Source organism: Pholcus phalangioides, unplaced genomic scaffold (assembly GCF_987345545.1).
Source record: "Pholcus phalangioides strain wild (caught in Gottingen) unplaced genomic scaffold, Ppha-v1.0 ptg000008l_1, whole genome shotgun sequence".
Taxonomy (NCBI): Eukaryota; Metazoa; Arthropoda; class Arachnida; order Araneae; family Pholcidae; genus Pholcus; species Pholcus phalangioides.
The window spans coordinates 27,896,172-27,920,382 of record NW_028301601.1 but is presented as its reverse complement, the minus strand read 5'-3'; the positions used below and the strand labels follow the sequence as shown (position 1 = coordinate 27,920,382).

Below are 24,211 nucleotides of genomic sequence, written 5' to 3'. Positions count from 1 at the left end.
GATATGACTATAAGAGAAGGTAAACAGAAGACTAATTGCTAGCTGGTGGCATTCTCTTGATGCCGTATAGAAATTAAACCGAAGAAAATGCCATATAATTTACGGTAGTAATAAATTATTATTATATTAATAATACTCCTTTTGAATTAAATTATTAATTTAAAGTAATTTAACAATTAATTTATTTTATTATTTTAGGAATTTAATTATTAATTTAAAGTAATTTTACGTCCTTTATTACTAAATGATCGCTACTCCCTTCGAATTTTTTTCTGTATCAAATATTTTAGTTCAAAATATTAAATTTAATAAAAATTCAAAAAATTTTTAAATTAAAAAATTTAATTTACTTCCAAAATTTATGACAACGATTTTCGAGAACATCTTTTAACAAACGCCAACTCAAAAAGCGCAGCTCACTCAAGCGTGTCTTCGACTGACGGAGTTCACTGAAGCGTGAAGAATACCCTAATAACACAGAGAGAACCGATTTGCGCCAAGACAGCCTTTACTGGCAACCCGGGATAATTTTTATCCTTTCCCCGCTCCAAAATGGACCCTCTCCAGAGAGGGGGATTCGCGTATAACTCCTCTCGTGATCTGAGGACTTCGCCAAAATACAGATAGTAGCCAACTACTGCAACTCCACCAACGGCAGTCACGTGGTGTTATGTTGGCGGGCGCTGTATGAAAGAAAAAAATTAATAGACTTTTTTCTCTATATTATTTTTCTTAGATCTATACTTAAAATATATATAAGACAACCATAAATATTTTTTATGAGCAGTGTATAATATTTTATCATGATATATAGTTTTTAGTTTTTTTATAGTTGCACTTCTAATTGGGTTGCTGTATTTTATAAATGTGTGGCATCCATATTTATTATGGGCACCTTTTTCTCCGCCTCCTCGTTGGGCATTTTGCGTGTTGCGGTCTTGTATTTATTTATAAGTTATTTTTCTCCAAATGCAACTCCTTATCCGACCACAGGGTTTAAGCTGCCGCTGTGGTGTTCGAGTGGTCATAGTGACGGACTCGCGTCGCGAGAACCACACCGTCACCACAATGGTGGTCGGCTGAAGTTGGTTTTCAGTGCTTCCCAACTTCAAGGCGCGAATGCGAGCTGATCTCCCCTTTAAAAAAAAGTCTCGCCACAGAGAGTAACAGACCTACAAACAGTACAAATTTAATTCAATCATAACACATCACTCACTTCACTTCTGAAATATAGATGGCAGTACTGAAACAGGCAGTACAGGTACGGAACGAGTAGATATCCAACCAACAATCATTAGCACTTTGCTAAAGCTTTATCCCCCCCCCCTCCTTTCACTGTTTTGCGAAAGGAAATCTAGCTTGAACCCTGTATCGACCCATGAATCAGCAGGTCATTTCACAAAACAAAGCACTTTTTCAGAGATGTTTTGCAATAACCTATGACAGAATTAACACTCAGTGACTTCTGAAATCATAAGGGTTGCCATAAACGTCATTCAGACTACAAGCAAGTTTGCCATGTTTTGAAACAAAGCACCCTATTTCGTTTCTTCTTATTTCGGCGTAGAATCTTCCCGATTGGCTCACAAATACCGCATAGCGATTGGATGTGGGGCAAAAAAAAAAAATCGCCAATTCTGAACCCGATCATTTCTTTTCCGCAGATACTGGCACGAGCAGGGAATTTTTTCCCCTGAATATTCTGAGGGAAAATGGACTACTTACTGATGTCACAAGCAGCGTGCGGAGGCCTTCTATCTCTAAGAGGTGCTCGTTAAATGCGTTTGATGGGGAACCTCGATGAACTTCACTCGAAATTTCTTTTTTGATCTTTTATTGTTAGGTGATATTTATACTAATGTATTTTTCTGCTTTAGTATTGAAGAAGAATAATCATCAAGTGTTCACATTTTTACATGCTTTAAGATAAGATTAAGTGATTCCATCACCATACGCTTTCGGCCAAACCAGTGTTTTTATTTCGTCATTAAGTGAACCATAGGCCCGCACTGGCAAAGTGATTTTTTTGCCGCCCTCTCTCGCCAAGCTAGAAATACCCGCCTTCAAAACTACTGAAAATTTGCAACCAGATCTTATTATCACGAGGCTTCTTTTGTACTTGAGGACCCTCCAGGCCGTACCCTGGTGGGCCCATGCGTTAACACAGCACTGTCCCTTCCAAAATAAATAACTGGCTTCCACTGAGGTCAAATATTTTTGGTTTTAATTTGGAGGTCCGAAAAATTATGAGACCCCGAGCAATAGTCCACTTGTCCTGTGGGAAAATGGGTGCTCCCCCCCACCTCCAACATCTTGCAGCAGGATCCCTAGGCTGGGATCTTCGATGGGCACCTCTAAAATGAATTTACGGTGGTAAAAAACAAATATATGCTAATAGAACCGTCCCTGGGCGCAGGTCCGTAGCCAGAAATTTTGTTTGGAGGGGGAACCACTTTCATTTCGAGGGAACCAAAGTGATAGAACATTTGGTCATCTTTTCCCCATTTTTCGGTAATTTTCTCACATTGCGGGGGGGGGGGGGGGGGGTAAACCCAGATCCCCAACTTCACAACCCTCCCTCTACGGCTCTGTCGGGGCCAAGGTCCTTGCCATCTTCACGCATGGGGCCCACCCGGGCACAGCACAGGGGACGTGAAATGAGATCTGGTTGAAATTGTAAGAACCAAGAGTGAAACCGATACGCTTATTGGTTGCATTTTCAATTTCTACGAAAGAACTTTTGTTAAATCTTTTATAGTGTAATACCGGACTTGACGATAAGAATTTTATGGGCTACTCCCCATTGACAAGTATTTTATCGGCTGATTATGCCCCTTCCCGCTCTTCTCGCAAGTGTTGTCTTAATGCGGAGGGGGGGGGGGGGGGCTCACCCGAGCACGGCCGGGAGGAGATGGGGCTCAACTGTAAAAAGGGGAATCATGAATATATGATCAGATAGAAAAATTTGAGAATAAACACGCAAAAATTGGTCGGAAGGTATTTTTTTCTAGCCAGATAGGAGGGGGGCTCAGAAAAATCACTTCGCTACAGGGCTTATGCAGGGCCGCAATTAGGACGGAGCCGGCTGGTTAGTGAATCGGGTGCTGGACCAGAGGGGGGAACGAATTTCACCATTTAATCTGTGCTTCAACATTACAAGAGGGTGCCAAAATGCTTGCTTGACACAGCTGACCAAACCTCTAGTTGTGGCCCCGGGTCTACGATGGTCTTAAGGTGGCCTTGATGTACCAATGGGTAGGGGCAGAAAAGATAAAGGAATCTCTGACGTTTCTCAGCTCAACAATTTTTTTTTTTTACCTTCCAACTCGGATTTCGCGCCCTTTCCAAGAGAGGTGCCCCATGTGGATGCACAGGTCGCGTGGCCTCTGTGGGGGCTGAAAGGCTTCAGCCTAGTTTTTTATCATTTTTTTTTTTTTTTTCCATATTATAAATTCTTTATCGAGGGACCAGTGGAAAATCTGGCCTCTAAGGCCAGATCCCAGCCTAGCGACTCCTGCTGCAGGACGTGGGTACGATAAATGCGTCCAGTATTTCCGACTAGGCCAGTACGTGGGTGACTCGAAACGTTACGCCGTCCACCAATAGCAGTTTTTTTTTTTTTTTTTGCCTTGTAGCATTTGCCGCGAATTCACAATGTCACTAACAATTTTAAGGGAATTAAAATTAATTTAATACTCTAGAATACACTTTAAGACATTCATTTTTTAAAATATTGTTGGTGCTGCTACCTATCATCAAAATTAGAAGTGCCTTATGTGGTGATGACGAAGCTCAGTTATAAAAAACTAAATTCCTCTCATTCAGCTTTGCTCCTTAAAAACAAAGCTTATAAACTGATCTGAAAGAACAAACTTTCAGATCAGTTATTTTTTTCAAGACCCAAGGAGATATCCAAAACAAAGGACCTCCACACAAGCAGACGACTGGTAAGATCGTAAAAAGTGAATTTTTCCACACTACACTTTATAGTAATGTGCTGCCATCTAATATCAAATTTTAAAGTGACTCATATGGTGATGAAGTTCAAAGTAAAAAAAACTATATTCTTTATTCCACTCAGTTCCTTATAAACAAAGGTCATAAACTGAACGGGAAATTGAAACTAAAAGTTCCGTTATTTTATTTGAGCATAAGGAGGCGTCCAAAACAAAGAGCCTCTTAATGAGCAGACGACAGACAAGAAGTCGCTTTGTTCGGCTCCCTACAAGCTAAGCTCACAAACAGAAATGTCATTTCAAACTTCCAGTTCAAAAATTTTTTCAAGACACAAGGAGACAGCATCGAGCTTATATTACTGGAGGGAGTATGACCATGGAGGAAAGAATAACAGGAGGTGACACCAGGCACGGAAATTGAAGCCGTTGTGGCAACCCTATACGCTGACAAGTAAGCCCAAACAAACCGCTCTTTTCCCTATACTTAACATGTGTTTTGCCGGATCGCATTCTCTTAAAATATTAATATCTAAATAAATTTAAGCACCATGACTGTTTAATGCGTCTTCAGGTAATCCACATGATCCGATAAAGGGGAAAGATAAAATCTTATCCTTATATAGGGGTTGTTATATTTTTAATTTATTTTTGAAAGGGGAAGATCATTTTTCACTCTCAACTCGTCATACGTTTTTAGTTCAGTGCCTTCAATTTATTTTAAAAATTTGATGCATCACATTAATGTCTATGGGAATATGATTAATTAAAATAATATTAAGCTCCAATAAAATGCAATTTTCATAATTTTTTCTTTTAACTGTTTATTTTGCCTTTTTGTTTCGTTCATCATTATTATAGATCCGGGACATTTCGAAAGTGTTTGAAGCCCGTGGGCGCTCGTATTAAGCTTTACATGAGGAATTTTGATTTCTGAATCAATCCTGAGGTGCTCGAGCACCTTCTGACAGGGCCGTAGCTAGGATTTTTGCCACCCGGGGCAAACAGCATTTTGCCGCCCCCGTGCCTCAAAGTACTAGAAGTGCTCGAGCGTCCTCCGCCACTGTGTATTTATGGTTCTGCTGCCTGTGGGGCTGTACAAATTTCGCCACCCTCTTCTTCCGTTCCACTCTCATATTCTTGAATACGTACGATTGAAATATATGACGCCCATTCGAACCTTCCGCTATGTAGATGTAGTATTGAGAAAAAAATATTAAAAATAAAACACTTTTTTTACGAGCCACGATAAGTCATCTTTCTGGCCTATAGTATTTAGGAAAATAATCACTTGGGCTGTTTTTTTCCCCTATTTCGCACCTATTAATTTGCTTTTAAAGTGATATGTGTACGAAAATTTGACAAAAAACTGTTTCGAATTGAATATGAAATCTAAAATTGTCTGTGCTTGAGTTTTTGTTCTACCTGGACTGGAAGTATTTCTACAATATTTTAATATAAACAGCTGGAAGGCATTATAATGTTTTGCAGATAAGGAATTTTGGGGCACAAGATATGGGTAAATTTTGGTTATTTTTGCAAAAGGTTCCATGTTGTTGAAGTTAATATTCGATTCGAAAACAAATAACAACTAAAATTGTAAAAGCTCTCGTTCAATTGTATAAATATATCCACAGAATTTGAGGGAAAAAAATCGAGTTCCTGAAGTGAATAGTAAATTTTTAAATGATTTTTAAAAACGGGGATGTTTCTCATAGGAAAGCATGGGAAGCCACGGTTTGTTTGGGCTTACTTGGTCCCGTAATAGAGCGATCACTGGCTTCATATATATATATATCATAGAAATGCGGAAATTTAGTAGGGTTTTCCACCAGATCAATAATTTGATAAAAATTGAATTGAATTTTTGATTTTCGAAATATTGAATTCGCTTAGAGATACGAAGCCCAGAAAATTAAATATAAAATGATGAGCCAGACCCACTTTTGAGGTGGATATCCAAGCAATAACATTAATTTCAGCATTTTATTATATCTTCTCAAGCACGAAAATGAAAATTAATGTCTCCGTATTGTCTTATATTATCCACTTGCATCAATCCATATAGTTTAGATGTTTTGAAATTAATTATGGGCCCATATAAATAAAATTCCGCAGCTTTAATCAAGCATTTTTTTAAGCAAAAACAGGTAGATCGATTCATTTCTATGTTTCTTTCATTTAGATTTGTTCCTTTCACGAGAGTAATCAAAGATAATTCCAGAATTAATGAAAGAGATACTTCCAGCATTGACGAAATTGGTAATTTCAAAATTAATGAAAGTGATAATTCCAGAATTAATAAAAGATAATTCCAAAGTTAACGAAAGTGATAGTTCCAGCGTTAGAAAGATAATTCGGAATTAATGAAAGATGATTCCAGAATAAATGAAAGAAAAATTCTAATTTTAATGAAACAAAATGTCAGTTCCAAAATAAATGAAAGCGATAATTTCAGCATTAATAATGAAAGAAATAATTCCAGAATTAAGAAAAAGGGATAATTCCAAAATCAATGAAAGAAAAGATTATAGAATTAATGGAAGAGAATTCCAAAATCGATAAAAGAAGTAATTTCCAGCATTAATGAAATGATAATTCCAAAATTAATGAAAGAAAAAATTCTAGAATTAATGAAAGAAATAATTTCAGCATTAATGAAAGAAACAAGTCCAGAATTGATTAAAGCAATTACTCCAGAAGTAATGAAAGAAATAATAATTAATAAAGAAATTCCATAATTATTTCAAAACATCCTAAACTATATGGATTGAGATGCAATTGGATAATATAAGACCATACGGAGACATTAATTTTCATTTTCATGCTTGAGAAGATATAAATAAAAAGGTGAAATTAATGTTATTGCATGGATATCCACCTCAAAAGTGGGTCTGGCTCATTATTTTATATTTAATTTTCTGAGCTTCATATCTCTACAAGAACTCAATATTTCAAAAATCGAGAATTCAATAAAATTTTTAAAATTATTGATGCAGCAGAAAACCCTACTAAAATTTCCGCATTTCTAACATTGATCTCTATGGGGGATCATGTTTGTTTTCACCGAGTCATGTGGTTTCCTTGCATTAGATGTAGACGACGTCGTGGTGGCTGGATGCTCCCTACAGTAATATAAGCTCGATGGGTATGACCATCTTACACATCTCCTACATGTTTTAGCACTACATGAGTAGCACATATTTTGTATGCAGTTTTAGGGGAAAGATAAGCCTTCTGTGCATTTCCAGGGAGTACTCGAAGCTTGAGAATCACTGTGCTAATCAATGCATAATCTGATAACAAGTACATGTGCAAGCAACATAAGGCAAAACCTTTTTAATCATTTTTATCCAAATCAAACTAAATACAAAAATAACATCACAGACAGACCTACGTTACAAAGTTGCTTATAAACGTTTTGATCAAAATAGAAATATTTGCATACGCAATGAAATCTAACTAAATACCTACAATATATTTTAAAAAAAGTGCCTATTTAGCAATGTGATTCTCTCTACCTGAATTACTATGCATTATACTCTATATAAAAGCGAAAAACTCTCAAACAAATCTTCTACTACGAGTGCTATGACATATGCAAAAACTGATACAAAATACACTTTGTGTATAGCCACGTTTAAGTTTATATATGCATATACTGTGTTATAGGATAAGAAAGCTACATAAAAAACCAATTTCATTTTCAAACATTGGATTGAAAATAGTATACAATAATTGTGCCATGTGATCCAAATACGAACCTTAAGGGTTATAAGTCATAAAACTAACATATAATGAGGGAGAAAAAAACATATAAAGGACTAATTATTTGGAAACGACATAACACAGATCAAAAATCACCGATAGAGTATTAGGTGGTTTGTTCTACAAAAGACACATGATTTACATCAAATGAAGAAATGAATGATCTGAATGTCATTTGCATTATCTCGATTTTTCAACTTCAATGAGGTAGAAAAAAAAGATTCTATGAAGCATTTTTTTGAAAAATATTCTTTCCATTTTCTTCGTTTCTTATCTTTATTATTCAAGATTCATAAAATAGGCCAGTTCTACCCATGTTTCATAAAATAACCATAACAAAAGGATCATGGGGTATAAACTATATCTTTTCAATCAAGAATGTGAGACTAGGATGAAACATAAAATATACAAAAAAAAGAGGTGGGGGGGGGGGCAGAACCTGAGGAAAATTTATGGTTTCGCCGTCATATGGGGTGTATAAATTTTGAAAGCCAAACCATTTGAATGTCTTAACCACCAATTCATGAATTCGTTGCATTGACAGAGCAAAGCAAACAGCTGAATGCCATGACCTTTAGCCTCTCAGAGCATCATAGTTACAAAAAATGGTGGCAGATGCCTATGACTACACATATATATAACGAGCATTACACAGAAACAAACTTCACGTACATTCCAACATGTATCGATTCATTAGAGGTTCCGCAGAGAAATATGGACGAGGTGCATGTGTGGTTTAGTAGTAGTCTCTCAGAGCAGCCCTCAAAGCCTGGGGGCAGTCTGCCCGAGAGATCTCGATCTTGGAGGATCCACCCTCAGATCTGGGTCAGAGAGCTTAGTGCCAGGCCACTCTTGTGGCATCCGGGAGGAAGATGTTCTCAAAGTTTCTGCTTCAACCCATCCCCTTTGGGATAACAGACTGTAAATTGCCCAAGTGATAGGCATGGGTTGTTGTCAGCACTAGTAGTCTCTCCGAGCAGTCGCAACATATTGATAATGATATGGAAGGTATAGTTCCTAGTGATTGCAATGTTCCTCATAAGCCCCAAAGCAGAATGTTTTGCGATGTTCTGCAACGAGACTTCAGCTGACTGAAAATGTTCTGCGGCAAAAATTCTCATATACATAATAGCATTTTTCTACACTTTTCTTAAAATTCCTCCAGATTGTTCTGCAACAGCACTGGTTGTTCTGCGACGTACGTCGCACATTTTGCCACATTCTGCTTTGGGGCTCATAAGTTCTAAACGTTTTTCTGCACTACAATAACACACACACACAACAGGAAACTGTTCATGATTGTTTTTCCTGTTGCACATGACCTGCACATTGCTATCAGCGTATACGCAGGATTGATCTTTGGGGAAAGGGACACAAACATTTTCTGCCAGAGAAATTTTGAGTTACCACCCTTCAAAAAACATTTAAATGAACAGAAATTGGTTAATATAACATATAAAGGAAATTTTCTCTCGATATTTTAATTTTTTCACCAAAATAATTTTTTCCCCTAATTTTTATTCAGCTTGGAGGGCACAGACACCCCCCCCCCCCCACGTACGCCTCTCTGATCAGTATTATTGTAAAAAATGCTACTCAGGGCCAGAACTAGGGAAACAAAGAGGGCAATCCCCGCCCCCGCCCCTCCCGTTCCCGCTGCAAATTTTAGGGGAAACACCTTATATCACTTTTACATTAGAGGGAGGGAGTTACAAAATTAGGGTTTTATCTCTCCCCTCTACAAAAATTATGGCCCTGGTACTACCCATTTTATACTTTGAAATTTCACATCAGTCCTGCATCCTTAAGAGGAAAAAAACAATTATGACATACACCCAATCCTTGTATATTGTGTAATTTTTTTACATCGCATTTCTGCAGTGTCTACTCTTCTTCATTTAAAAACGGGGGAAAAACCTCTTTCATGAAATTTGAGACACTCAGTGGACAACACATGTGAAGTCACATAAATGCAAAAAAATGATTTTACAAAATAAATAACTTATAAAAAATTTATCAAACTTTTAAAAATATATGTCTTGTCAAATCATCACAGTACAGTAGGCACTCGATTTTGCAAACCTCCAATTTACAGAGTGCACGTTTTTACAAACTAATCTTCTGGGGTTCACAAACAATACACTATTTATTTAAATATCTTTCCCATTTACAAACTTTCGATTTTACAAACTATTTTTCATATCCGTAAGGTTTGTAAAAATGAGCATCCACTGTACTTACATTAAAAAAAAAAAATTACAACGCTTGTGCATCAACATTTGTTTTTGTTTCGACAAGAAATTGACTAAAACATTATAATATAAGAAATATCAACTCTAACCAAATTGCACTTCAACTTATTCAGAATTAGTATTGGGCATTTAGCGATGATTTCAAATGAATATTTGTTTGTAAATTCACTGAAACAATAATTGCATTAAGGTCATCTCAGATATATACTGTGCATGCATTACAATAATGTAGCGTTCATTTCCAGCTGTGGTGTTTATGCCAAGAAATACCTTAATTGTCTTACAGTAATTTTCTACCAGTAAATGTCACTATAAATGTCCTCCATTATTAACTTAGTTACATGTAGGTGCAGACAAAAAAAAACGTCTAGAAGGATATCTCAAAAGAAATGTCATGTTAAACCCTCTAATGACAAGCTGTGATGGTTTGGAGTAAGGGTGCACAACCCGCAGGACAAATGTGACCCACCAAGAGGTTCCATCTGGCCCATGAAAGGTGCTCCAATGTATACATAAAAATAAAAGTATAGAAAAGTGTAAATGCACTAGATGCCTAGGCTGATCATATTTTTTTTTATAAAAATATGGTAAATTATGATCCATACATGTTATCACCAACTATCACCAAAAATAGTCATATAAAAAAAATTGCCAAAGGCAAGTAAAGTTGCCAATCATAGCCAAAAAAATGTCAAATGGCAGGTAAAGTTATAAATTACGGGAAAAAAATTCTTAAATGCATGAAAATAATTATAATTTCTTGATTTCACAAATTCCAGTAAGCCTCGCTGAAAATAAGGGAGAAAACAGAACACATTTAATGAAAAAGTTGAGATGACCAAAACTACGGGAATGTCCTGTAAAAATGGTCATATATGATCACTCTACATATACAAGTTTCCCGCGAGTGGCGGAATTACCACATATCTGGCCAGCGAACTAAAACGATTGTGCACCCCGAGTTTAGAGCTTAATTCCTCTATAAAAATATAGTTTGTGCTTTATAAATACCAAAAATAGATTCTCATTTGCAGTGTAAATGCATACAAAATATACAGTTTAAAATTTATAACATTCTGTTTCAAAAATATATGTATAATAGCTTTATAAAATTGCTGAATAAATTATGTTGGATAAAAATTGATTAATTGGAGGATTGATAGAAAAAATTTTGAGAGTGAATAATAAATACATAAATTTGAATTGATTTTTATATACATAAATATGTTTTATATTGCAATCTTTCCAAACTGTGCAACCCCCCAATGGAATAAATGTATTTGCTAAAAGAATAAATATGCTGTTGGGGGGGGGGGGGGGAACCATTGCAAATATGTTGAAATAATGGTACTGGTCGGATTATCAGAACGAACCTGCTTTTTTAAATTGCATAGCTGCCAGCTTTGGAGAATGAGAGAATTAGTGAGATTTTTATGCAGATCCGATCCAAATTACGTTTAAAAAAAATTAATATAAAAGGGATTTTTCATTAACAGAAATATGACATCGTACAAGCCATCGTCGATTAGCTCAAACACTGCGAACCAGTTAATTAAATTACCTGTCATTACTACTTCTAATCAAATCGTGCCAAAAAAAAAAATCTCTTTCAGGCCCGAAAAGGGTCATATGGTCAAAACATATACAAGTCATCTTACCTATTTCAAATTTTGGACATAGGAAGGCCGAATTGACGCTGCTCTTTCAAGAACTTTGTCTTTCCACCCCTCCCAAAATGAAATATTTTTTTTGTAATTTGACGCATGGCAACAATTTACTTCATGCTTGTAACATCATTTCAGAGATTAAAAACAAAAGAAACTGCCTGAGATAATTTTTTGGGAGTCCAGGAGATGGAGTAGAAATCCAGGAGACTTGGCAGCTATGGAATTAGTGCGATTCAGAGAGTATCAATTAGATTATTTTCAGACATAGAACCATACAGAGAGAATGCCAATTTAATTATTTCCAGAGACTATCTACAACATCAATATGATTATTTTTAGACTGCTTCTGATAGTAGCCTGTGATTTAATTGGTAGATCGTGTGTGATTTAAGTAGCAGCTCATCTCTTCAACCACCAAAAAAACTTCCACACAAGGCTGCTATTTTTTTTCATTGCTAAATTGATGATCGTCCCAATAAAGACCAGTACCAAATAATGCAAGTAACCAACAGAATCCACAGTTTCGTTGGGGGCAAAAAACTTTTACAAGTATCTAAGTTAGAGAAAACATTCAACTGATAACTCCTCAATGATGATAACATATAATTATCTAGGTTGTGAACATGATATTCATACCAACAAATACCATCAACAGTATGATGCTGTTGACTCGATGCAATCGAGCTGTTAGATCTTTGAGAGATTTCAGTATAAAGATCAAGCTTTCAACAGCTTGAGCCATTTCAAGCGTTATCGGAGAAATTAACCAAATCAAGCTGTGTTTGAAGATAACAAAAGTATCTACAACAAACAAGCTCCAGATTTAAGGAATTCAACACTCTGTTAGAAATATACATCTTATCAAAAACATTTACAACAAGCCACGTTTAATCGTATCCAGTTATATCACAGGGACAAGGTAATTGGCAAGTACCAGCTACAAGCAGGCGGATACTTTTTTTTTTTAATCTATGTTATTAGGTGTGCAACTTAGTTCTCAGTCCCCAACTCCAATATAGCGCATATGCCAATGAATATATCTTACTGCTATTTCCTCACATCAAAGTTCTATCTGTAAGCTTTTGAAAGCTGAAGAAGTCAGGTATAGCATCTAAAGATGCAGGCGGGCTCATCAATCAATAATGCTGACGTCACTGTGCTCGGTGGATGGCAACACATTTGCTGTGTTTATACATAAGCTTTATAGTCTAAACCATTATTCCTTAAAGTTTTTGATTTATTATTTTCTGTTTTTAATATTGGTATGTGGATGCCTACTAGATATTCTCATTTTTGCAAAGTGAAATTTAAATGATTTTTTTACAATTTCCAAGGCATAGTCGCCATTACCAGACTCACAAGGGTTGCTACACTTAGTGATGAGCCTGCTAGTATTTTAAGGTTTCCTTAAGGCTTCCTAGTCTGTACTATTGATATAAGGTAAAAAAAAGGCATGGTAAATGTAATTTTGTTCGAAAAATATTTGCAAAGCAGTCATTTTTTATATTTTTTAATCAGGACACCAAAGGCTCCAAAAATTACTTGTGAGGCATTATGTGTGCTCGTATGACGCTAAGTTTTTACAGTACTTGCAAAAAAAGATTCCTGTGCTTGAACTGAAGAAATTTTGCTCTTCCTAATGAACAGTTAGCGTCAGCCATAGAAATAGTAAAAGAGGAACCTGCAACAACTTTTGAAAGAGAATTCCTGTCATGCACAGTCAGAGCTATCAATGCAACTTGAAATAACAAGTAAAAGTCTTTTGAAACACTTACACAAGCTGGGAAAAAGCTTCAAAAATTGCCATTAGATTCTCTACAAACCTTGTTGCTGTAATGACATTGTTGTCATTCCTTCCCAAATTCAAGAATATTCATTCACAGCATGAAAGCATGAAATTGTGACTTAAATGAAACAAGGAACTACTTGACGATAATCCAAAGAATTGGAATCTGACGTGAGCCTTTAACCAGCACTGCAAGATCACATATCTTTGCTAAGATGATTTCGAGTGAAATCAGTGAGTTGTATAATATAGGTTGCCACAACCAAGTGAAATGGTCACTAATGATTATTAGAGATGCATTCAATGAAAAAAATAAGTCTCAATTACAAGGTAAGAAAGACAATCCATTTGATTGTCATAGTTCCTCCCCTTCCCACACTCAACAAAAACTTCCTCGAATACGATCCATAGATTGGGATGGAAAACTTCACATGTGGCATACTTTCTTGACCCTTTTCCTTCAGATCCCTATGAGTATCACCTGGCTGATAGTCAAGCCACTTCTCTCAAGGTTGTCAATAGAAGCAACATTCCATTCTGATGAACTAACCTCTTTCCAAATAAAAGATGGCACAAATGTGTACAAAGCAAAAGCACTCACTCTGATATTGAGTAGGATGTAAATTTTCCCCAAATTGCTATGAAGGTTTAGCAAAACAGACAGAGAATTAAGTTGCACACCTAGCATAAGATATTAAGCATAATTTCTACAACACACTCACAGTTATTTGTACCACATTCCTCCCACATACAAAAAAACTACATTCGGGAGAAGATATTCTCATAACATACATGGTAAGTAAGAATATGCAGGAAGAAAAAAAAAACACACCATAACAGAAGTACAACCCTTCCGTAATTATCAATATGCACCTCCATAATATATAGATATATACAAACTATGAATATTTGTACACAAACCAGAGAAAGTCAGAAAATAAACAAATACAATGTATACATAATTACACAAAAAAAATATAAACGAAAAGGGGGGAAAAAGCACCAGTATAAAATGTTTGCATATTTTGCAAAAAGAAAAGAAAATGTCTACCATGATTCTAGGATAGCTCAGGTATCAAAAATGTATAAATGTTTCATAAAAAAATATATAAGTTTATGCGGATTAGTGATTTCATTATAAAAGTTTGTTTTGGAATAGTGTACTCCCATCGAGATTAGACTTAAGGAATCCCCCTTGAATAAAATGCATTGTTGGGGGAGGAATTGGAAGAAAATTATACAGGATTACTCATCTCTAAGTCTACTGCTACATTCAAAGAGTTCTGAGACTTATTTTATTACAGAAGAATGAATACAGATATAACCTGTTAACTTTGTGTTTCCTTTGAAATAACTACCCTGTGCAATTATACACTTTGCCATGTTCATACACGGATGTAAAAGTGGATTGCAAGCCTTTTTTTTGGTCACACCTTGCAGTGCCTTCGTCACTGTTCATTGCACTTCTTCAGAACCTAAGAAAAAGGCTCATAATTTGTTACAAGTCTCAGAACTTTTTTAACGTAATAGTGTATACTGAATGTGACAACATAAATCAGTGTGAATTAATTTCCATACAATGCTAAATTAGCATTTATACAACTGAATCAGAACGATTAAATGTGGAACTGCAGAAACACAGAATACTTAACTTTGCTTTAACTGTTCCAGAACTATGTATGACAGTCAAGCCGACTTTCAATAATGATATTGGTTGCCCCATAATAAGATCAGAATTACCTAATTGCCATATTGGTCACTATATCCAAGTCTGATCTCGTTAGAAAACATCTATAATGAACAAAAAATATCCTAAAGAAATATTGGGCTGTTGCAAATGAAATGGACTATGAATGGCATCGAGTTTTTAATGGTTTTTGGAAGAGAGCAAGGACTGAGACATGAAAATTTTTCAAGTTTTTCAAATTTTTCATTCAATGAACATCAGATATTGAATACTACAGACTCAATTGTGGAAACACCTCGATAAAGATTGTATACCTTTACGAGTTCAAATTGGAATATTGTACAGCGACTGCAGTAAAAAACATCAATAAGGCATTCAGTGGAAAAATAACTAATCGGGGAGAGATCCATTGGCCATTGCAAAATTTCGAACAGGAGATTTGAGTTGTCAAAACAAATTTAGACAAATGGATGACAAACTGTGTTTCAAGCAACCAGCACATTTATGAATAGGCAAGGAGACATTACTTCAGAATAAAGGCGGCATATAATTGCACATAACCGCAAGCTTGAAAAGCATGCATGTTGTTATTCTTTGTACAAGCATGCTTGAGCGTTTGTGGGAGAGTTTCATGCAAAGCATTTTGATTATAAAAGCAGCTTCAAAACTGGATGAATTTTGATTATGCATGCTTGTACAAGCCATGATTGCACAAGAGAAACTGAAGGTGTATACCATGTAGGTAACTTGTACCAGTCTTCACTCTTCAGTGAACTCTGCTTACGGTGCTGGCATTTTTTGGTTGCAGTGTTTTTCTTTCATACACAAGGACAAATCAGCCAAAGTGAGTACATCATCCCACAATTTGACATATTTAAATACAAACTGGTTCAAGTGCAAGCATACTTATACTGTTGTGTTTTTGAAAGCAAAATTGTGCATGCTTATGCGAAATCATTGAACATACATGCTTCTTAAGCTTGCAGTTACATGTGTAGCCACCTTAATGCCCAACCACATACCAGAAGTGCCCAAAAAACTTGTGTTTACCGCATGGCTGTTAATGGAATACAATAACGATTATACATGAATTTCGGCAACCAAGGTCATGCCCCTGATAAATGATTGCAGATAAATGCGACATAAACAAAGTCATGTCTTTGCCAGTTGCTTAAATGCGGTCACCAAGACTTTTTTACAGCTGCTCGATGGAAATGACCACAACTGTCCTCTATGGGTGTTTTCCCTAACGACGACGGCAGTCATTAACATCACGACAACGTGAAGCTTGCATAAAATCTAATTTTCTGCCAAAATCTGGAGAAATTTTGACATACCGGAAAGCAGGAGGAAAGATGAAAAACCTGGAGTCCTCCCGCCTAAATCCAGAGAGTTGGCAGGTCTGTGTTCCTCATCCTTCATACTCTCCACTGGTTGGCAACAATACATTGATGCTGGTGGAGATTACTTTGATTAAACAGGCATTTTTTTTATTTTTTCAATGGTCTTCAAAGTTGAACATTTAATTTGCAACAACCCAACAGAATTACATTATCAAAAATATATCCAAATAGAAAAGCTATACTGTACACAATCACAAGCAGTGCAAGTAAAATTATGGATTAGCAAATAATATTACATCATAATCTCACTAAGCAAACTTATTTTGTGGTTTGCCTTTCACAAATACTCTGTCACCCATCGATCGACAAATATATAGAAATGTAATCAAAGCAAAGGTCCTTCAACAAGCATAATGGGTTCCTACAAATCGATTGCTTTCTCTTTTGTCCAAATTTCAATTCCTCAAAAAAAAGGGGAGGGATGACAGAATATTATACTGCTTCTTGAATTTCAATGAAAAATTCTCATTACGAAATATATATTCTAATGGCAAATGTAAATGGTTAGTCTTATCAAAAAAAATTATTTCTATGATTACGTTCTTTTTTTGAAAAAAATATGTAAAAACAAATAACTGATTCCAAAAATTCAATATAATTGATTTGATTAGTTAATTTTAGTTAGAAAAAATTTTAACCAGAAAATTCTCTATTACATTTTTGATAGTTTTTATATCCATGATTTATGTTTTTGTTAAAGCGTCTGTGTTTTTTGTATTAAAATCAACTGTGTGGATCCAAAAAGTATTCTAAGAATCATTTTCAACAGAAGTTTTCTGAGCTATACCATAGACTGGAAATTAAGGACTCTCGGCCGCAGTGAAGTCACCCACTGACGAGCCATTTCTGTCAATTCTATCTGGTCAGTGGTTTTTCCAAATGTAACTTCACTCCATCTGGTCAAGATCTAAAACAAAATTAAAGACCGGAATAAAATTATTGTCGTTGACATTCTATTATTCTTTTACTTTTTTTGTCATGCTAGTTATTTTATGTTCATGAGAGCAAATACAAATAGGACATTTAGTTTAAAGCAGAGCCAAATAACTGTTCAAATTCTCAGATACATATTTTCAGCATTCACTCAATCTACATTACATAAAATTTTTAAAAAATTTCATGTACTCACAAGAGGTTTTCTACATTTCCTTGGGGTTTCAATTTTCAGTAAAATATTTTTCACCTGAAAAAAAACAACAAAAAAAACAATAGACTGATTGTAGAATAAATACCATTTCCAAAGTATTGAAGAAACATCAATTAATATGATGTAACAGTGGTTTGTAATTAGAAGTGCAAACACCCTCTGAAGGACTGGAAAGGTAATTTCACATGTAAATGAGGCTGAATTTTGAATATATTCTCGAGAACCACAGCAATAGAGAATAAAGATAGTTTTTAAGCAGCATAAAAGTTGTTTTGCTAAAAGAAAAACACAATAAATTTGGATTATGTTGTTGGCCTTAATTTAATTTTCCCAAGATTCCATCAACTGCATGGATTCATCATGGTATTTCTCTAGTATGTTTCACAGAGATCAAAGTAGAAATAATTTTTCATGAGGAACAAGAAAAATACCTTTAATGGCTTGGAATAAGCAGTTGTTGCGCTTGTGCCACAGGATTCTGGTAAAGTCTCTCTCAAGATAGGCAAAGGAGAAAACACTGCTGACCCATCGCATAGCAGTGATTTACTCTGTGGGAAAAATAATTATTATTAACACAATAAACTATACTGGGCGAATCAGCAGAAATTATTGCAACAACAGTTATCTACCATGACATGAACTTCCTCAATGACAAGAAATTCATATTGCCAAAATAGTTACATTTGTTACTAACAGATGATGTTATAAATATTTGTTCAGCTTTACTGTTACCTGTTGACAATAAATGTAACCGAGAAAATGGGAAAAAACCATTGTATGTATGTGTGTGTATGCATATATATACAATCTTTAATATATGTAATTATTTTTGCACTAAAAATTTTTATTATTAAACAAAATCCTGTCTTTCTGTGCAAACTGCATCATCTTTTTATATATGCTTCTCAAATTATTGAATTTTAACTTTTTTTGTTACTTTTTGATCACCTGGTAGATGGCTGTGATGAAGCAACATCTGTTGCAAATCATCAAAATCAATTGCTGAAAAGCAAAATGCTAATTCAAATAATAAATATTCAAAATTTTTCAGATACCAATCACAAACTTTATGCATGCAATATTACATTCCAATTACGTGCTGCACAAGCTTATTTTTTTCCACGACAATCTTAATAATAAATTGTATACATACTATTGCACTACAAAAGCTAATTTCAAGACCTCGCTTATAACATACACTTCTTGAATCACCAACGGGATATGTTATAACAAATTCAACTATATTTGGTCCCATCCGTCCATAGGATCTTCTCTAACATGGATTGGATGAGCCAAACCAAATTTCTGATGCCTAAAAGCTCCTGAACATTTACTCAATTTTATGGTATCAAAGCTGTTATTTCCACTCAAATTGGCGTGCACAGCAATTAAGGTACTTATAGTCAGTAAGGGCTCGGTTTGGCAGGGCTGGACAAATCAAAAAGAATTTAGACACCAGACAAATTTTTCAAGGACCAAGCATAGTATTTTTCTAAAGAAAAACAATCATAAATATTGTGTTTTCAACTTTTCCAAAAGTTGAGGATCCATTTTTCCATGTTAGAAGGTGCATTGATTATGAAATCAGAAAATTTTGTCATGGTAATCACATATCGTATGGAAAATTTTAGGTGCCAATGAAGAATTTTTTTTAAGACATGGAGACTTGATGCCTAGGATTTTTCCAGCCCTGCTGTATAACGTTTAACACATTAATGTCACCCTAACTGTAATATCAGTTTTTAAAGCGTTTCTGCTAGGCAAATTAACAAAAAAAAAAAGCTTATTCATAATCAAGTCACCCCACTTATGGCTTCATAAGTTTAATTGGGTCCAGGGGGTGGCACTCTTCCTAAGTCTTGCTGTATTTTGGGGACAAAATATTAAAAATATTGAGACAATAAATCCTCAACCAGTGTATAGCAGCACCTTATGAGTGTTCTGAAATTAAATTGCATGAGGGTGTATTTGAAAAATCAAGATCTTATTTCCAATAAATTCTCCTAGGTGAATAAGAAAAAAATCAAACTCATTAAAGAACATACTGGTGTTTCTGGACTTGACTCATTTTTTGAAAGCCCAATGAAGGTCAAATCACTGGAAGTACCCCATGTTTTATGCAATGCCTTACGAGCTCGGGTTGCTGGCAATACATTCTACAGAAAAGACACAGATTAGAACCAGAAATTAAGCAAACATCTATCACAAAAAATATTTGATAAGATCAATGATTTTTTAAAATCTCAAATAAAGCAAAGCCACCTTGTGGAGTCAAATTTGATTAGAAAAAAAATCTTTGGAGCACTACAAAATTTAATATTTTAACACTATTTATGCAAAAGTTAATATTACTACAGTTAAATCTCAATATAGCGATACTCAGCAGACCAAGAAAATATACTGTTGTTGTATAGAGGATATAGTTATATTTGTGAAGTAGAATTATCATCAGGCAGTGCCAAATTTATGCTGTCGTTGGCATCTCTTCTGAATTGTTGTTGTTAGTGCCACCGTAAAATACAAATACAAGGCCACAAAAAGCAAAATGCCCAACGAGGTGGCTGAGAAAAAGATGCCCATAACAGGTATGGACGTCATATATTACTAAAATACAGCAACTCAATTAAAAATGCAATCAAAAAAAATTATAAACAATTTATATATACATGATAAAATGCATTCATAAGTGTTTATTCACAGCAAAAAAAATTTGATTTGTTGATGAGTAAAATTTAGTTGTTTTACCCTGTGAAGTGATTTACTGCTCAACACTTTCGTATCTACACAAAAAAGTAGCTTTATGGCAACTTCATTAACACTTTCAGAGAGTAGATATACAGTAAAGCCCCTCTTAACGGACACCCCTCAGATGCAGTGACCCCTCTTTTATGGCTAAATAATAATTTCCCTTTCTAAAATAAAAGCATGCATTTCTATCACCTCATTAATTATCACACCTCTTTTACGGACAAAGTTTTTGTCCAACGGGTGTCAGCAAAACAGAGGTTTTAAGGTACTAGAAAAATACTGATACACTGATGTTATTGAAAGCCCTAGAAATAATAAACACGGGAGAGAAATTCGAAAATATATTGAAGGTGATTTTGAGCATAATATGAAGAATATTGTCGTACCAGTTTTGAAATCTCCAAAAAAATATTGTTATAAAGGGATTTATGATAAACGATTGTGTTATATAGAAAGTTTAGCCTCAGACCATAGATAATTTCCAAACAAGATTTAGAAAAGTATTGTAGTAGAGGGGGATTTATCGCTAAATTGTGAATCGTTGTAGGAATGTTTCATTGTACTGTATTACTACTTCTCAACTATTCTCAACAAATGACAATAAAACCCACAAGCACATAGTATACTCTTTCAATAAACAAGGTTATTTTAGCAATAAAATGCATTATTTTTAAAGCCTCAATGTTTAACTTAGCACTTCAGTATAAAAAAATTATTCCCAAACAAATATGCACACAGATTAGGACATGTTTCAGACCGGCACCTTATGATGAAAGCTATATTTCTGGCATACCAAACAAATATATTCACAACATTCGGGTCATATACAGGGTGGGCAAAAAGTCGGTAGAAACTTTAAAAATTCATAAAAACTGGAAAAACAACCGAAATAAAAAACAGTTTGCAGGGTTAGCATCACTAGGTCACAGGAATTTAAGACAGGAAGAAAAAAACTTTAAAAAAAGCAGATAGGTGGCGCTGACATACACAAGTCAAAGAAAAGATACACAAATAACGAACAGAATGCCTCCAAATCGTTTATTACAGCAGTATGTGTTCCACATGACCACCACCACCACAAATGATAACACATTGCAGGTGAGTCACAAATCCAGCAACGGCAGAGTGCAGCAGGTCCACATACGCGGTTTACAACAGTGAACTGGTTGTGGATTAGGAGCACAAGTTCTTATGATCGTCTCGTTTGCATATATATATTTCCACCAAAGTCGCTCATACTAATGCTACCTATCCACTGTTCTTTTTCTTAGTTTTTCTTTTTCTCCTCTCTTTAAAAAAAATCCAGTGACCTAACGATGCGAACCCTGTAAACTGTTTATTTCCGGTTTTTATTCATTTTTAAAGTTTTTACAGACTTTTTGCCCACCCTGTATATAAGCAATCGCAAATTACAGTAACAACTTTAAGAAGTTATGATGAGAAAAAAATTTATGCAAAAGTAAACAGAGTGAGGTATTTTGGAAGTGAAGGTTTGTCAGTTTTCAGATTAATTCAAAACTATTCTTTCTTTTTTTGAAATATTTGGGACAAACAAATATTTCACTAAATATACTATAAAAAAAATTTGCAATTTCAAAAATGTGCTTCAATACTCCAAGACAAATACACTTTTTAAGTAACACATGTAACCCAGAAGAGACATAAAAAAAGCTGAAAAATGAAAAAAAATATTTTACCTCCTTATCATTTGCAGTAGTTGATCGAATTGTGCAATCTACATCACATTTAGCATTAGTAATGTCCCGTTCCTTCTTTATAGCAGGAGGGAAATCTGTCAGTTGCTGTGAAATTACAGAATTCAATTCTGTGGTCTGCAACAACTATAAATGGGAAAGAAGAAAAGAACTAAAGACCAAGAAAAAAAAAAATTCGAGTGATATAATTCAAAAACTGAAAAAAAAAAAAATTAACTTCACTTGTGAAAGCAGCAGGAAAAATTATTCCGCATAAAACGAATAGAACAAATATTCAATGATGATATGTGTTGAAAGGCATAGACTATGCTGCTAATTTCACACACACGCACACAATCCTTGGGAAGTTCTTCACTCACCTCATTATAAGGAATATACCCTACAGACTGAACTTCTTTCAAAGGTGACATCAAAGATGACAGATTAGGAAGTTTTGGAGTGTCCAATGACCTGGAAATGCATACAATTAAATTCTAAACAATTATTCACAGATGGGGGGGGGGGGGGCACCCCTCAGACAACATAGTACAATAAAAAATAATCACTCAAAAATTTAATTTCTTTTAAATTTTAAATTCAAAGTTCATTAAATGCAGCACCTCAGTGGCACTGGAACCTATACGGCTCAGGCCACAACCCCCCCCCCCCACTTTCCCGAAGCACCGTTCTGAGGTCAGAGAGTCCCTAAATTATTCATGAATATTCAATGCAATCCCAACATGCATATGCCTTTGTGGGCAGTGTATATGAACATCTAGCAACCTTAAACCCCCATCCTCATTTTCTTCATATCAGAGCTTCTACGCCGCTCCTATGAAACATTCTTTCCGACACAAGTTCTGCGAGCTCGATCATGCACTATGCAAAGGAAGCTGGGCTTGGACCTGCCTCGCTCAACCATTCAAAAACCTGTGTTTTTAGCCCACAGCATGGGATGGTTTTGACAGTAAACAGATTTTTGCACGTTTAGGCATCGAGTTAAGCTGCAGGTTTAGACGCTGCTTTACAGATTACCTTCTGTGAAGAGACAAAACAGATCGGTTCCAAGTTTATCTTCTTTCGAACTCTCTCACATGCATATACAAATTCATTGTTACATATACAAATTCATTGTTATATATACAAATTCTTTGTTACATATATAAATTCATTGTTACTGTAAAGATCGATGCAATTTTATAAAAATAATAATAAAAATAAGTAAAACACCACAAGAAACTCAAAGACCCGATTTTTTTAAACCAATTTCCATAGTATTGAGAGAGTCTCCCGTATTGCAGCCGTCCGTAAAAACTACAGACAATCCGTAGCAATTGGAAACTACATTTATGTCAGAACAAAGGTTCAAAATCAAGAGACATACAGCCACAGATCAGAATGCTAGTCACTTCACTACCAGGCTACATAATTTTCGAGTCTATTCACTCTCATGACCCTACCACAGTTCTAAAGCATGATTTACAAATGATCTAATAGATTATATTGATTATTCTGTTCTAGATTAAAGAAACTACACTTATATTTTCTATTAAATTTACAATGGGACAAGCCTCTGTTGGTTAATAAAAATTTCTGCATAATAGAATATGCATCAATTTCAAAGATTTAATATCATACATATTAATTACAAGCAACTATACATCCAACAGAAATGGAGACAATTTGGTCATCTTTTGCAGCTGTATCAGAAATTTTTTTCTGCAACATCTCTCATGAGTTGGAATATTTTTACAGCTCCAACCTACCTCTTCTCTCAAACTTAATTTTTACCTGTGCCGACTTGTTTTTCGGTGCACTGTGAAGCAAAATGTTATGTATACCAATGGTGTAGTTAATGATATCACATGTAACAGAATCAATCATTCCAACCAAGCAATGTCTAGTGGAAAATCCTTCAAAGGCATCAATTGTAGGCGACTCTTTTTTTAATTTTTGAATCAGCGCCTTATTTTTAATAGGTAGGTTTCAATAAGAAATAATTTCAGATTCCTTCAATAATTTCCAAACCACTAAGGAAATTGACATCTGTTAAGAGAGAGGGGTGACTGGACAAACAAGAGAGGATTATTAAGATTCTAATGTATA

The 24,211-nt window shown here is 35.0% G+C and overlaps 1 protein-coding gene across 1 annotated transcript in view; it reads right to left on the bottom strand.

The window, feature by feature from the left end:
* Window positions 1–16,612: 16,612 nt before the first annotated feature.
* The window catches only part of LOC149084145 (uncharacterized), a 34,720-nt gene continuing 27,121 nt past the window's right edge, over window positions 16,613–24,211 (bottom strand). Inside the window, exons 13-18 of the mRNA XM_089234498.1 lie at window positions 22,486–22,576; window positions 22,109–22,252; window positions 19,709–19,819; window positions 18,095–18,211; window positions 17,646–17,699; window positions 16,613–17,423 (exon numbers count right to left, since the gene is read on the bottom strand). Coding sequence (XP_089090624.1) covers window positions 17,298–17,423; window positions 17,646–17,699; window positions 18,095–18,211; window positions 19,709–19,819; window positions 22,109–22,252; window positions 22,486–22,576 — 643 coding nt within the window. The 3' untranslated portion in view covers window positions 16,613–17,297. The remainder of the gene's footprint in view (window positions 17,424–17,645; window positions 17,700–18,094; window positions 18,212–19,708; window positions 19,820–22,108; window positions 22,253–22,485; window positions 22,577–24,211) is intronic.